This window comes from Schistocerca gregaria, chromosome 7 (genome assembly GCF_023897955.1).
Source record: "Schistocerca gregaria isolate iqSchGreg1 chromosome 7, iqSchGreg1.2, whole genome shotgun sequence".
Taxonomy (NCBI): Eukaryota; Metazoa; Arthropoda; class Insecta; order Orthoptera; family Acrididae; genus Schistocerca; species Schistocerca gregaria.
In genome coordinates, this window is record NC_064926.1 from 99,022,059 (window position 1) to 99,038,699 (window position 16,641).

Below are 16,641 nucleotides of genomic sequence, written 5' to 3' on the forward strand. Positions count from 1 at the left end.
CTTTCCGAAGGTAATAAGCGTAACTCACCGTAAAGTACTCGATTCTGTCGGTGTCATTAAGACCACCAGTATTTGACCAGCCGTTTTCTGTCACAAAGATTGGATAACCAGGGTATTCTTTAACGAGCCAGTTCAGTAAGTCGCGGAATCCCGAAGGATAGTACTGGAACACGAGAAAATGAAGGCACATAACTTATATGAAAAATGTTTTTCAAGTATTGGACATCACAAGAAACCGTGTTTGCAAAACAGTTATTCGAATGTAGAAAACATCACATAATGCGCACTGTGAAATTTCTCTTCCTCACTCCCGTGACACCATACGTCCTTTTAATAAAACAGGTATCCACAGAGGAACGTTAAAAGTAATCATCCAGATAATATGCCCAAGCACGGCTAAATCAGAGACATCCCCATCACTGTTTTTCCACTTCATTTTATAGTGTCACAAGTATCAGGCATCCACCATCGTCTTATCTCTTTGATTACAAATTTTATTTCAAGAACATTGATGTATCGTTATTTTAATTAATTCTTAGTCAGACGTAACAATATGAAAAGAATATTTCCCACCGTTTCGTTTTCTAGGGGTTTGAGGGCGGGGTTGGGGAGGAGAGAGGGTAGAACGTACACCATTGTTCATAAATACCTCCAGGATTTCAGACGTAGACTATACAAAAACTACATTCCGAGAAGATACACACATCAGAGGACAGAGCATTTCTCCAAGATTGTATTCACGCTAAAGGTGCTCAATATGCGTGTCGTTTGTGATATGGCAAGCGTCAAATCGTGGGTGCGAGTCGTTGAGACGATTTATCCGGGAAAGCACAAAGGCCCGCTTTGCGAATCTGGTATCTGGTTTGCCTATTTGCAGGAGCAAACTAACTCGGTGTGACAATACGCCGATGAGGGTTAACGATGAAACTTGAAGACAAAACAAGCTACATGTGCACTCTGTAATTATAGAAATTCCACTAACCATTGGTAGGCTTTCCTCTACCTGTGGGACACCCATAAATAGCAATGACATGCAACAAATTCCAAATGGTTTTCTGATAACCTCTTGTTGGACACATACGTCCTGGTGGTAGTCAAAGGGTTAACCTAACCAATCGGTTCACCAGCGTAGTTAATTATAATGCAATGTTCTAAATTGCTTTGTTAAATTTTATTACCAGAGCTATAAATGTTCAGTTCTTTCCTTTTTTCTTTTGTTAGAGCTTCGTTGTCAGGAGGTCTGATTCTTTACATAGTTCGTATCTAATTTTTAAACTTGAGTCTCTTGTCCTTTAAGGCCCATTGACTAAGTAATACTTTTGGAAAACTATTGTTGAAAGAAATACTAGCAGAAGATAGGAGAGAAGGAAGCAAGATTAGATTTTAACGTCCTGTCGACAGTGCCGTCATAAAAGATGGAGAACATCACCAAACGATGGGGAAGAAAATCTGCCATGCCCTTTTCAAAGTAACCCTTCAAGTATTTGACTGAAACAATTCAGGGAAATCAAGTAGATCTTAAATCTGGATGACAGGACGGAGACTTGAACCGAATGCGATCGTGGCTGTAGCGATGAACCAGGTATAGCATACGAAAGCCTTTGTAAAGAGAGCCATAACTAAAAGGCCCTACGATTGGTCGAACCTGGATTTTGATGAATATTCCAATGTTTTGCCGAGCGACTAGCGTATTATACGCTGAAGAAACCGGTACACCTATCGTGTAGGGTCCCCGCGACAAGACGTGGCGTGGACTCTACTAATGCCTGAACTAGTGGTGGAGGAAATTACCCGGATGTCCATAAATCCGTAAGAGTGCGAGCCATTCCAGATATGCTCAGTAATGTTCATGTCTAGGGAGTTTGGTGGTCCACAGAAATGTTTAATCTCAGAAGAGTGTTCCTGGAGCCACTCTGTAGCAATTCTGGACGTTTGGGGTGTCGGATTGTCCTGCTGGAATTGCCCAAGTCCGTCGGAATGCACAATGGACATGAATGGATGTAGGTATCAGACAGGATGGCTACGTACGTGTCACCTGTCAGAGTCGTATCTAGACGTATCAGGGGTCCCATATCACTCCAACTGCACACGCCCCACACTATTACATAGCCTCCACCAGCTTGAATAGTCCCCTTCTGACATTCAGGGCCCATGGATTCACGAGGTTACCTCCATACCCCACACGTCCATCCACTCGATACAATTTGAAACGAGACGCGTCCGACGAGGCAACATGCTTGCAGTTATCAACAGTCCAATGTCGGTGTTGACGGGCCCAGGCGAGGCGTAAAGCTTTGTGTCGTGCGGTCATCAAGGGTACACGAGTGGGCCTTCGGCTCCGAAAGCACATGTCGATGATGTTTCGTTGAATGGTTCGCACGCAGTTACTTGTTGATGGCCTTACAATGAAATCTGCAGCAATTTGCGGAAGGGTTGCACTTCTGTCACATTGAACGATTCTCTTCAGTTGCCGTTGGTCCCATTCTTGCAGGATCTCTTTCCTGCCGCAGCGATGTCGGAGATTTGATGCTTTATCGGATCCCTGATATTCACGGTACACTCGTGAAATGGTCGCACGGGAAAATCTCCTCTTCATCGCTACCTCGGAGATGTTGTGTTCCATCGCTCGAGCGCCGACTGTACTACCACTTTCAAACTCACTTAAATCTTGATATTCGGCCACTGTAGCAGCAGTAACCGATCTAACAACAGCGCCAGATACTTATCGTCTTATGTAGGCGTTGCCGACCGCAGCGCCGTATTCTGGCCGTTTACATATCTCTGTATTTGAATACGCATGCCTATACCAGTTTCTTTGGCGCATCAGTGTGTATACGCCTGATTGATGGTTTTGGCACGTGATTCTAATAATAATGCTAGAATGTTCATCTGGGAACCATTCGGAATTTATATGAAGGGATGTCTCATTGCTTCTCCATCTGTGTTATCCAAAGAGGGTGATATCTGTCCCCTCCAGAACTACAGCTTTACACTCCCTTCACTTTCTTCGTCTGCCTTTATCGGAAAGGCCACTGGATGCTTCAGATTTTTCCACAGGTGTGATATCAGACAGGTGCTCGTGTAAGTAGTGCTCATAGCCTCACTACATGCACCCCCATCTCCATCATCATCACCGGCCATCTGACTCACACTCTAGACCTTTCCATGTATTAATAACACCTACTTCATTTCACCACGTGCATGAGCCTCTACTAGTGAACTGCTCGGTGTGAAACTTGTTGGATTTATCAACACCATACAATGACGGTTTTCATGAGCTGTTGTCTTCGTTGTTGATTTAATCTTATGAGTTGTATGATCGTCAGACATGAAACTTTTCCACTCCACACTTTTTGTACAGAGCTACGTTGACCATCATCAGAGGTACTCCTAGTTCTGCTGACTTTTTGCGACTGGGCGGTAGGCAGATGGACAGCTATACGAATATCACGAGAAGGAGCTGTGGTAAACATTTACAAATGATAGGCAAAGATAATCGTAGTCGAACATAAAAACTTAACTATCGAACTTTGGTCAGACAAAGATAAAACTTGTCAATAAATACTGGAGATCCGCTGTCCATACAACACTAAGTTTCATGGCTTCTTCTTTTCTGTGAAATCTGAGTTGTCGCCATGTTTATATACGGTGTGTAATGGATGTTAAGTGCAGATTTTTTACTGCTCACTGAGAGCACTGTATTGAAAAACACTACATCGGTATTTATTTTATATGCAGACTAATAATTATAGCTATTAGGAGTAGTGTGTTTTAAGTTGGTTTGTACCTCCAAGTATATGTGTGCAAGAGGAAGCCATTGAAGCATATTTTCCCCTGGGCAGCAGAAGAGATGTTGGACGCGTGGATTCACAGTTGTTTGTCTTTAGTATCTACTGACGGGTGTAGTCCATTTGGTGGTGAGATTTCGATAGTGCAGAAAAAATCAGGTCGTAGAGTTTGTGACGTGTTTGTGGGAAGACTGTCCGGTGCAGAGAAAAAAAAACAGCAAAATAATGTGTGTACATTTTAAGGTACCACATATAAAAATATCTACAAGTATATCCGTTATGCCCTGTATTTCGAGGGCTTCGGTGTACAGGGTGTGCGGAAATTTCCCTTACAAACTTCTAGGACTTTTGGAAGGAAGTGAGTACATGGTATTTTTTATAGGAACCACTGACCGGAAACGTCACCTAGCGACGCTACAGAGCGTCTGTGTTTTGCGGGCCTGCACCTGAAATGTATGTACGTGTACAAGGGGTAATTCCGTGATGATGTTACAAACTTTGTAGTATGAGGGAGGAGGATAAGTGTATCACTTTGAGTTATGAGTCCCTATAGCGAAAACGAATGAGTCGACAACCACAAGCGAAAACCGTACTGATACCACTGACAGTGGAATATACGTACCGGTGTTGTTGTTGCCAAGACTGTAGGATAGGCAACTTTCAGAGACGGCAGTATGGACCAAAACAAGATAAAACGTACAGTAAACTTGAAATGCATACGTTGAGAGCTATGATCATTTGTTCTATAGAGGAGATGTGTTACGCTCTAGCGAAGATGTACAAGTGCTCATGGCTTCGTAGCTGTGCATTTTAGGGCCCTTGTTTACCGGTTTTGATCCATACTACCACCTCTGGAAGTTGCCTACACTACAGTCTTAGTAACAACAACACCGGTACATATATTCCACTACAAGAGATATCAGTACGGTTATAGTTGTCGACTCATTCGTTTACGCTACAGGGACCCACAACTTCAATTGATACATGCATTCGTGTACATCATCCTTGAAAGTTTTAACGTTATCACGGAATCACCCTTGCTATTTAAATAGTACCAAAACTCTAATACACTGCTGGCCATTAAAATTGCTGTCATGGAATTCCTGTGCTGTGAAAATGAGACAGTGGGAAACATCCACAAGAGGTTGAAAAAGGTGTATGGAGATGATGCTGTCGATCGCAGTACAGTTAGTCAGTGGGCAAGCAGGTTACGTGATGAAAGCAGGCGCTGCAATATTGAGGATTGTCCTCGCAGCGGCAGGCCTCGTACTGCACATACTCCAGACAATGTGCAGAGAGTTAACGAATTGCTGACTGCTGACAGACGCATCACAGTGAACGAATTATCACGCTACGTTGGAATAGGGAAAGGAAGTGTTCGCAGAATACTGAAAGTGTTGGCGTTAAAAAAGGTTTGTGCCAGATGTGTTCCCAGGATGTTGACAGTGGCTCACAAAGAAGCAAGAAAAACGGTATCCAGCGAACTCTTGGAACAGTACGAGAATGGTGGAGATGAATTTCTTGGAAGAATTGTGACAAGTGATGGAACATGGCTCCATCATTCTTCAACAGAGACGAAGAGGCAATCAATAGAGTGGCATCATGCAAATTCATCCAAGAAAAAAAAATTCAAAACCGCACCTTCTGCTGGAAAAGTTATGGCAATGGTCTTTTTCAAATCCAAAGGACTCTTGCTCGTGGACATCCTGCCAAGTGGAACCACCATAAATTCTGATGCATATGTGATGACACTGTAGAAACATTAAGCTCGACTGAGTCATGTTCGACCACATCGGCAAAAGCAGTATGTTTTGCTGTTGCACGACAATGCACGGCTACATGTCAGTCAAAAAACCATGGAAGCGATCACAAAACTCGGATGGACAACACTGAAACACCAGCCTTATAGTCCTGGCCTGGCTCTATGTTACTATAATCTCTTTGGGAAACTGAAAGACTCTCTTCATGCAACAAGGTTTGAAGATGATGACTCCCTTGTGCACGCTGCCAAACAGTGGCTCCAACAGGTTGTTCCAGAATTTTACCGTGCAGGTATACAGGCGCTGGTTCCGAGATGGCGTAAGGCAGTTGAGAGGGATGGAAATTATGTGGAGAAATGAAAATATTGTTCCTAAAGGATGGATCTACACACTATAAAACTTTCAAACATGTAGTATAAAAGATGGATTAAAAAAAAATAGTGCACATTTCTTTACGAGTGACCCTCGTATTAGGTACTCACTCCCTTCTACAAGTCCTAGAAGCTTGTCTATCATAGTTCTTCAATGTAGGTAAAATTTTGTCCCGGAAAATTTACCATCATGGTTTCCAGCTTGAGGAGCGTGTTCTGCTGCAGCAGATTTTTCTCCTTTCCCTAGTAGACAAAAACTTTTGTTTTACTTCAGAGGCGTATTTATACTTCTCTTTTTAGTTCCAATGCAGACTTACAAGTAATTTTGCATGCCCCACATACCGACAGCGAAGAACCTTTATCCTTTACCAATCTGATGGCTTGACCTGACATCTGATGTTACATTTCTGTAAAATCTTACCGGTCTGATAGGTTATTTTCTTTCAATAAAACAGATAGAAATTGTGAACTTCATCCGCTGGTTTTCATCGTTTTTCTCTGGCGTAATGTTATTTGGTTGGAGAGCTTTAATTACTTCTTTTCGAACAGCCATTTTTCTGAAATTTTGTTCACCGTATCGTCGGAAGAGAAGCGTGGGTCGATGGAAATGATGATTCAAGGACTCCAGAATGATGCTCGTATTTGGATTCACTGTCATACAGGAGAACTGCTATTCTAAAGACACAGAGTCCTAATAATGTAGGCCGATATCAGTAGTACACACATCAAAGAAAGTCTTGCATCACCTCGGTTCCGAGAGTTCCGAAACATGTATAGAAAATTGGAATAGATATCAACAAAAACGACATTTTCAGGGGCAGATGTGGACTCTGACCACAATCTGTTGGTTAGGACCTGTAGATTAAAACTGAAGAAACTGCAAAAAGGTGGGAATGTAAGGAGATGGGACCTGGATAAACTAAAAGAAACAGAGGTTGTACGGAGTTTCAAGGAGAGCATAAGGGAGCAATTGACAGGAATGGGGGAAAGAAATAAAATAAAAGAAGAATGGGTAGCTTTAAGGGATGAAGTAGTGAAGGCAGCAGAGGATCAAGTAGGTAAAAAGACGAGGGCTAGTAGAAATCCTTGGGTAACAGAAGAAGTATTGAATTTAATTGATGAAAGGAGAAAATATAAAAATGCAGTAAATGAAGCAGGCAAAAAGGAATACAAACGTCTCAAAAATGACATCGACAGGAAGTGCAAAATGGCTAAGCAGGGATGGCTAGAGGACAAATGTAAGTATGTAGAGGCTTATCTCACTAGGGGTAAGATAGATACTGCCTACAGGAAAATTAAAGAGGCCTTTGGAGAAAAGAGGACCACTTGTATGAATATTAAGAGCTCAGATGGAAACCCAGATCTAACCAAAGAAGGGAAAGCAGAAAGGTGGAAGGAGTATATAGAGGGTCTATACAAGGTTGATGTACTTGAGGACAATATTATGGAAATGGAAGAGGATGTAGATGAAGATGAAATGGGAGATACGATACTGCGTGAAGAGTTTGACAGAGCACTGAAAGACCTGAGTCGAAACAAGGCCCCTGGAGTAGACAACATTCCATTGGAACTACTGACGGCCTTGTGAGAGCCAGTCCTGACAAAACTCTACCATCTGGTGAGCAAGATGTATGAGACAGGCGAAATACCCTCAGACTTCCAGAAGAACATAATAATTCCAATCCCAAAGAAAGCAGGTGTTGACAGATGTGAAAATTACCGAACTATCAGTTTAATAAGTCACAGCTGCAAAATATTAACGCGAGTTCTTTAAAGACGAATGGAAAAACTAGTAGAAGCCGACCATGAGGAAGATCAGTTTGGATTCCGTAGAAATGTTGGAACACGTGAGGCAATACTGACCCTACGACTTATCTTAGAAGCTAGATTAAGGAAGGGCAAACCTACGTTTCTAAAATTTGTAGACTTAGAGAAAGCTTTTGACAATGTTGACTGGAATACTCTCGTTCAAATTCTGAAGGTGGCAGGGGTAAAATACAGGGAACGAAAGGCTATTTACAATTTGTACAGAAACCAGATGGCAGTTATAAGAGTTGAGGGACATGAAAGTGAAGCAGTGGTTGGGAAGGGAGTAAGACAGGGCTGTAGTCTATCCCCGATGTTATTCAATCTGTATATTGAGCAAGCAGTGAAGGAAAGAAAAGTAAAATTCGGAGTAGGTATTAAAGTCCATGGAGAAGAAATAAAAACTTTGAGGTTCGCTGATGACATCGTAATTCTGTCAGAGACAGCAAAGGACTTGGAAGAGCATCTGAACGGAATGGACAGTGTCTTGAAAGGAGGATATAAGATGACCATCAACAAAAGCAAAACGAGGATAATGGAATGTAGTCGAATAAAGTCGGGTGATGCTGAGGGAATTAGATTAGGAAGTGAGACACTTAAAGTAGTAAACAAGTTTTGATATTTGGGGAGCAAAATAACTGATGATGGTCGAAGTAGAGTGGATATAAAATGTAGACTGGCAATGGCAAGGAAAGCGTTTCTGAAGAACAGAAGTTTGTTAACATCGAGTATAGATTTAAGTGTCAGGAAGTCATTTCTGAAAGTATTTGTATGGAGTGTAGCCATGTATGGAAGTGAATCATGGATGATAAATAGTTTGGACAAGAAGAGAATAGAAGCTTTCGAAATGTGGTGCTACAGAAGAATGCTGAAGATTAGATGGGTAGATCACATAACTAATGAGGAAGTATTGAATCGGATTCGGGAGAAGAGAAGTTTGTGGCACAACTTGACCAGAAGAAGGGATCGGTTGGTAGGACATGTTCTGAGGCATCAAGGGATCACCAATTTAGTATTGGAGGGCAGCGTGGAGGGTAAAAATCGTAGAGGGAGACCAAGAGATGTATACACTAAGCAGATTCAGAAGGATGTAGGTTGCAGTAGGTACTGGGAAATGAAGAAGCTTGCACAGGATAGAGTAGCATGGAGAGCTGCATCAAACCAGTTTCAGGACTGAAGACCACAACAACAACAACATCAACAAAAACATCATTTCCGCCGTTTTCGTTGCTCATGAAAACCACACATTGATGTTGTACCACCAAACAGCGAGTTCTTCAGAGGTGGTGGTCCAGATTGCTGTACATACCGGTACCTCTAATACCCAGGAGCACGTCATCTTGCGTTGATGCATGTCTCTATTCGTCGTGGCATACTATCCAGTAGTTCATCAATGCACTGTTGGTCCAGATTGTCCCACTCCTCAACGGCGATTCGGCGTAGATCCCTCAGAGTGGTTGGTGGATCAAGTCGTCCATAAACAGTCCTTTTCAATGCATTCCAGGCATGTTTGATAGGGTTCATGTGTGGAGAACGTGATGGCCACTCTAGTCGAGCGATGTTGTTATCCTGAAGGAAGTCATTCACAAGATGTACACGATGAGGGCGCGAATTGCCGTCCATGAAGACGAATGCCTCGCCAATATGCTGCTGATATGGTTGCGCTATCGGTCGGAGGATGGCATTCACGTAATGTACAGCCGTTACTGTGCCTTCCACGAGCCATGTCAATGACAGTTCCTGTCTCTCTGTACCTCCTCCATGTCCGAACGACATCGCTTTCGTTCTCTCCGATATGCCTGGACATTACCCTTGTTTAGAGCCCTTCCTGGCACAAAGTAACAATGCGGAGGCGATCGAACCACAGTATTGACCGTCTAGGCATGGTTGAACTACAGACAACACGAGCCGTGTACCAACTTCCTGGTGGAATGACTGGAACCGACCGGCTATCGGACCCCCTCCGTCTAATAGGCGCTGCTCATTCAAGGTTGTTTACATCTTTGGCCGGGTTTAGTGACATCTCTGAACAGTCAAGGTGGCTGTGTCTGTGATACAACATCCACAGTCAACGTCTATCTTCAGGAGTTCTGGGAACCAGGATGATGCAAAACTTTTCTTGGTGTGTGAATTATGATATGGAGGGCACCCGCCAGGGCTTCAAATCGACCTGTCGTAGTATGCGAAAGCATTGTCACTGCTGCAAACTACGTGAACATTACTGCGGACAGACTGCATCCCTTCACGTTTGATGTCTTTCCCCAACGGCGGTGGCATCTTCCAGTAAGATAACTGTCCATATCATGAGGCCAGAATAGTGTTTCAGTGCTTTGAGGGGCACGATAATCAACACACGTCGATATCTTCGCAGCCTAATTCATCTGATCGAAATGGAGCACGTCCGCGAAGTTTTCTGACGCCATCTTTGCGCCCACAAACCTTAGTCCACGATATTTCCGTGATTTTTACGTAGACGTGCAAGGACCAGGCGAAAGCATGCTACCCAGAATCACTATTGTTTTGTGTTCCGAAGGAGATCCCACGCACTATTGAGAACGCGGTCATAATGTGTTGTCTGTTCAGTGTCTGTACTGTTCCGCAGCTTTGACGTCATAACATATCGACGACAGGTGTTAAGACGAAATTTCAGTAACATATTTCAACTGATCCAATACCGAACACCGCTTAAAATTACAAACCGCCCAAAGCACGGCTGGAAACGCTGCGCCGGACTTCTACAGCTTACTTACCCCAATATTGACACTGAGGGCACCAGAGTCGTGCCGTTTGGACGGTGAACTCCAAAAGTCGCTTGTTTTCACATAGCTCGTTAAATAATGATTCACTCCAAGAAAGTCAGACGCACCTGCAACAGAGTTTCATTTCTGCTAGATGAACATAATTTCCGGACTTTTAAACATATCTACAAATAATAAAATCACTAACTGTGGTGTGCGTACTATAAGACCTTCAGTACACACACCATCAGATTATTTGACTTGTCGCTCTAACGAAGTAGGCGAGTGTCAGCAATATATCTTGTGCTCTTATCGTGGCGTGTTTATCATCTGCCGTTAGGTCAGACGATAGAAATACCACTTGCACGCTTATAGTAGCAGACTGACGGTGACCAACTTTAAACAGAACTTGATTAATTTTCACACACATTTATTAAAATAATAACAAGCATAAAAATTACTTAACTTGTTTCTGGCACATTAATCTTATTCTCACATATATCTCTGATACTTGACAAAAGTGTCTATACATTATCTTCATGGCTATGTACAGGAATACGGTAATACTATTAGGCGCAGACTGAAACTTGACTATAGACTGCTACAGACTGGTACAGACTAACGCAGACTGGTACAGACTAATGCCGACTGACTAATCGGAGGTCTGTACACTCGTTATAATACCTCGCGCATTCATGTATCACTGCGCGAGTGTGATCTGCGAAGATAAAAGGTCCTACGTTAGCAGCAATCTCATTGGCTGCGTTACATATTAGTACGCGGATCGGCGGAAGCAGAATTTGGTCCGTCTCTATGGCAGCGCCATCTCGTAGTGCGGAGACGGACGAGCGCTGAGCCTGCACTACTGTGCTTAGCGGGATGCGCTCTAGTGGGAAAGTTGTGTACGCGCTGACTACGCGGAACTATGTACACAACACTAACTTAATCCTACAAATCATGTAAGCACTTTTGAAACGGCACTTTCAGCTCTCTTAAAACGAGGTAAGATAATAGTTTTAAGATGTCCTGAAACTATGCTGAAAGTTTAACAAATCTACGAGGAACGCAGCTGTTACCTCATAAAATTACCGCAAAACTTTTCACCTCGTTTCGCGGCTGTTTTTCTGGCTGTGCTCTCATGTCATTCATTTAGTAGGCGAAATAGTTAACAGTCTTAAATTATAAGTAAAACTATCGATTGCAGTCACATTTTGGACTTGATTCTGTGTGAAACAACATGAGACAAATAGCTTCTCAAAATCTTACAATTCATGTAAAGAGTTGATTACAGAGACCCTACACTACATCCTCTAACGCAATCCACCATTTTGAAAAGTAATTCCGTTCGACGCTTGCTAGAAGTATCCTCTAAATATCTTGAATCCACAGAACCAGCAACCATTCAGCTGCACAACTCTATCCTCTTCCGAATTATCGTTTGGAAATACCTCTCACGCCAAAATTCCGCCAGGTAATAAGCTGAAACATCACTTTGACCGCGCGCTCCGGGTTACACGCTAGGAGTTCCACACGGTCACAGTCCCCGTTAGGAGGCTGCTGTTACGCTACGAAGGTGTGCTGTCGTCATGGACCCACGCCAGTTTGGACCTAAACGTAGCGCTGAACGTATTCATATGTATGAAAGTGTCTCGTGAATAGTTACTGGGCAGTCTGAATATGAGTAGAAGTTACCAACAGAATCTTCGACGCCCAACGTTTAGCTTCCCTAATGATAGTAAAGATAATATTTTCCTCCTACGCTCCATTGACAAACACAGTGGAATTAAAACTCAATAAACTACTGAACAAAAGTGTTGGACCAATGTAGTGCCTCACTGCAGGAAATTGCTACACACAGCACTCTGTGAGATGGATCTGAATAATTCGACAGTCTTGTCGAACTTAATGTGCAGAAGGTTGACTTGTGGGACAGGGGTATTCCACGAGCTTGATGAAAGGCTGTTGCTCTAGTGCACCTAAAAAATGGCTCTGAGCACTATGGGACTTAACAGCTATGGTCATCAGTCCCCTAGAACTTAGAACTACTTAAACCTAACTAACCTAAGGACAGCACACAACACCCAGTCATCACGAGGCAGAGAAATGCACCCAAAAACCTAACGGTCGATTGCAGACGGCTTTCCACACTTCTCTGAAGATTAACTGCACCTCCAAAACATAACACCCAAAGAGCTGTTATATGAAAGCACACTTCACAATATCAGTACATTTTGCAAAGTAGTGGTACACACATCGTCCCTGTCTTAGGGTGACTGACGTTTGTGGCACCACGAAGGGCGTCTGGCCCAAGAAGTAATCCAAAAACAATTTCCGGTTGCAGGAAATCCCAAATATCCGTCATTAGTGCATCTTCCTGTAGGCTGAGTAAACGCTGAAGAAAACGAACGAGGGGCATACCATACTTTAATAACACTTGCAGTGATTTGGACATCCTGATTTTGAACTGTTACACATATAAAATATACGAAATGGTTCGCATTGTCATGAAGGGTGCAGTTTTGTCAATTATTAATATTTTAAAATACAATAATTACGTTCACATCGCATTACACAGTTAGGCGACACTGAAACTGAAGTTGTAGGATAGTGTACCTAGCAACTCATGATGTTTCCTGGTCCATGTTCCAATCTACTGATTGATTTTAAACCAGTTAAAAAAATGCGCACTTGAAACCGATAGAAGAAGCTTCCGACACTTTCTACTGTTTCTGTTGTTGTGAGACATGAGGTTGTGTTTCGTGCAACGTTTACATAGGTAGTTTAAGTGTTGTATGATGTATTAATGCTGTTTGGATAACATTGCATGTCGTCGACCGTGCGCCATCTTGTACCTCGAAACAGAAGGTGCACTATCATGGAACATTTCTGCAAATGAAACGAGTCTTTCTAATGTCTTAACAATTTTTCCTGCCTTGAAAGTGGAAGTCTGTGCTGGCTGCCAATAGCTTCCGTTTCAAAATGTTTTTAACTTAAAGCCGGTGGTTGATAATAATTTTCCTCAATTAGATTTCTCCAAGTGATTATTGGTGTGTAACAGATTAATAATGCAAGACAGTACTGGGAAGATTTTCTCGGTTGCAACTCTTTTAAATTTAAATAGCATATTTGTATTTCGGCATACGATCAAGTTGTACATTGAATCCGTTATTCACATTTAGACGAAACTTTTCTCCAGGAGGTAAGGTTTGCAATTTCAGAAAAAAGCGACAGCTTACATAAATTGTATGCTATTATTTCAAAATGAAGTAGGAAAGTATATTTGGCTTCTACTACAAGATTAGCTAGGGACGAAGTGTGGAAGTTGTTCTAAGACACAACACTCTCAGTTACAGAATGCGTGGCGACAAATGCAGTTTCATGTTTCTGGAAGTAACAGTTTCATTGCTAGAATTTGTTGTATTTATTTTCTATATTTATATTTCTCTCTTTACTGCTAGTTTCCAGATCTTAGACACATTCTCAAATCATTCTTCTACATCAGACAAGCAGTGAAGGTGGAACCCAGTGGCAAATAAAAGAGCGTGAAAAACCAGCTTTCTGCCTGTGGCTGCGCAGCATACAGACATACATATTTCACATATATATTTATGCACATATATCATCCTGATCTGTATTGAATTTCCCCTGAAATTTTACTCGAATGCAGTGGAAAACTGAGGTGTAGGCTGAATATGGTTTAATCAAAAATCGTGGACAATAGTTCAACTTTTGGATGTGAAAATCGAGCAAACACCAATTTTTAAACTCGAAATAGGATGCTGCAAGTATTTCATTTCTTTTCTTGACGTTCACTGACATTACTTCTATTTTTAAATTTTGATTATCTCGAGAGTGTGGATTTAAATGAAAAGTTGAGGAGTTTTGAGAGCATCCTTCATTTCAATTCACGAACAGTGCGCCAAAACGGATTAGCTCGTTGTGTTCGTGAATCATTCTTTGAAGGTTCAGTACTATACCATACTTTACTCACTCTACAGAATCATAATTTCGATCTACCTCCAGTTTTTCATCTCCCATGAAGTATATTTTAACAGTTTAGTTTTTCCATTTCTTAGGGGGAGAAGAGATTCAGGCCTGTGGCAAATTTGACATGGTACTTTGAATGTCGTTGCTAATCCATTTTCTTCTACTACAAATAACGTTCCTAATGAAGGCATGTGAAAGGATGAATTACGCGGACTCAATAATAACGAAATACATATACAAAAAGTTTTCCGACTAATTTCAGGGTCGGAAAGGCATTCTCAAGTCTTGAATCTCTACTTACATTTACAAAGGAATGTTTGAGGATAGCACTACAGCATCGAAACTAGCAACGATAGAGTTAAATATTAGCAGTTAAGACAAGAACATACTTAATTTGTGGAATATCTAGTCCAAGACAGGTACGGGTGCAGACTGTAACGGCGACTGCCCGCTGCGGGGCACCGAGCGAGGTGGCGCAGTGGTTAGCACACTGGACTCTCATTCGGGAGGACGCCGGTTCAATCCCGCATCCGGACACCCTGATTTAGGTTTTCCGTGATTTCCCTAAATCGCTTCAGGTAAATGCCGGGATGGTTCCTGTCAAAGGGCACTGCTGACTTCCCTTCCTTAATCAGGTGAGACCGATGACCTCGATGGCTGCTCTCCTCCCCCAAACAACCCACATTGCGGGGCCGAATGCCGCCTCCTGGTGCTGCGAGCGCGCCAAGGAAAATCAACAGGCGACGAAAAGACGCTGTACTATCTTTCCAGCGACGACACGGGGGTCCAAATGGGGAAAACAAACTTTGACCTAGGACCGATTGTTGTGATCCCGCATCTGGGAACGTGGATCCCGGAAACGGCGAACCTGGTTGGCTGATGGGGTGTTACTGTCATGAGAATCCATGTGTTGAAGGGTTTATGACACCGCGAGCAGACAAAGGATGCCCACTCTTCATTGCAGAACATGGAAGTCGAAGCCTCGCTCGCTCTGCATAGGAGGGTAGGCGGCAGTAGGGCGCTATGGGACTTAACAGCTATGGTCATCAGCCCACTAGAACTTAGAACTACTTAAACCTAACTTACCTAAGGACATCAGAAAACACCCAGTCATCACGAGACAGAGAAAATCCCTGACCCCGCCGGGAATCGAACCCGGGAACCCGGAAGCGGGAAGCGAGAACGCTACCGCACGACCACGAGCTACGGACGCGGCAGTAGGGGGCAGATTTAACGACGGCGTACGGTGTTGCTGGTACAGGCGTGAGTGTTTCGGAGCACACGGCTCGGCGCACATTGTTAACACAGCAGTTCGCAGCAGACGACCGCGCGGTGTTACCATGACGACCCAACCTCATCGAGCACGAGATCGTCGAGAATGGACCATGGGTCAATGGAAACGTCTCACCTGGTCTCACAAGTCATGTTTTTTGCCTCTGTCTAGTACTTCCGCTGCTAATTCGCAGTACTTCGTTTTGGAATTTACTTTTCGGAAAATTGGCTGGTAGTACCCCATTGAACAAATACATCTACAGTATGAAACTCCGGAAAAAAATTGTTTTTGAGCGTTCCAAAGAATGAGAAGATAAGTAAAATTTAGTAACAACTCGCTCATTAATACACTCCTGGAAATGGAAAAAAGAACACATTGACACCGGTGTGTCAGACCCACCATACTTGCTCCGGACACTGCGAGAGGGCTGTACAAGCAATGATCACACACACGGCACAGCGGACACACCAGGAACCGCGGTATTGGCCGTCGAATGGCGCTAGCTGCGCAGCATTTGTGCACCGCCGCCGTCAGTGTCAGCCAGTTTGCCGTGGCATACGGAGCTCCATCGCAGTCTTTAACACTGGTAGCATGCCGCGACAGCGTGGACGTGAACCGTATGTGCAGTTGACGGACTTTGAGCGAGGGCGTATAGTGGGCATGCGGGAGGCCGGGTCGACGTACCGCCGAATTGCTCAACACGTGGGGCGTGAGGTCTCCACAGTACATCGATGTTGTTGCCAGTGGTCGGCGGACGGTGCACGTGCCCGTCGACCTGGGACCGGACTGCAGCGACGCACGGATGCACGCCAAGACCGTAGGATACTACGCAGTGCCGTAGGGGCCGCACCGCTACTTCCCAGCAAATTAGGGACACTGTTGCTCCTGGGGTATCGGCGAGGACCATTCGCAACCGTC

General features: G+C 43.4%; 1 protein-coding gene across 1 annotated transcript in view; it reads right to left on the reverse strand.

Annotated features, from left to right (window-relative positions):
* Window positions 1-16,641, reverse strand: part of LOC126281894 (myrosinase 1-like) — a 63,497-nt gene that overhangs the window by 10,282 nt on the left and 36,574 nt on the right. The window contains exons 8-9 of the mRNA XM_049981212.1: window positions 10,476-10,591; window positions 29-163 (exon numbers count right to left, since the gene is read on the reverse strand). Coding sequence (XP_049837169.1) covers window positions 29-163; window positions 10,476-10,591 — 251 coding nt within the window. The remainder of the gene's footprint in view (window positions 1-28; window positions 164-10,475; window positions 10,592-16,641) is intronic.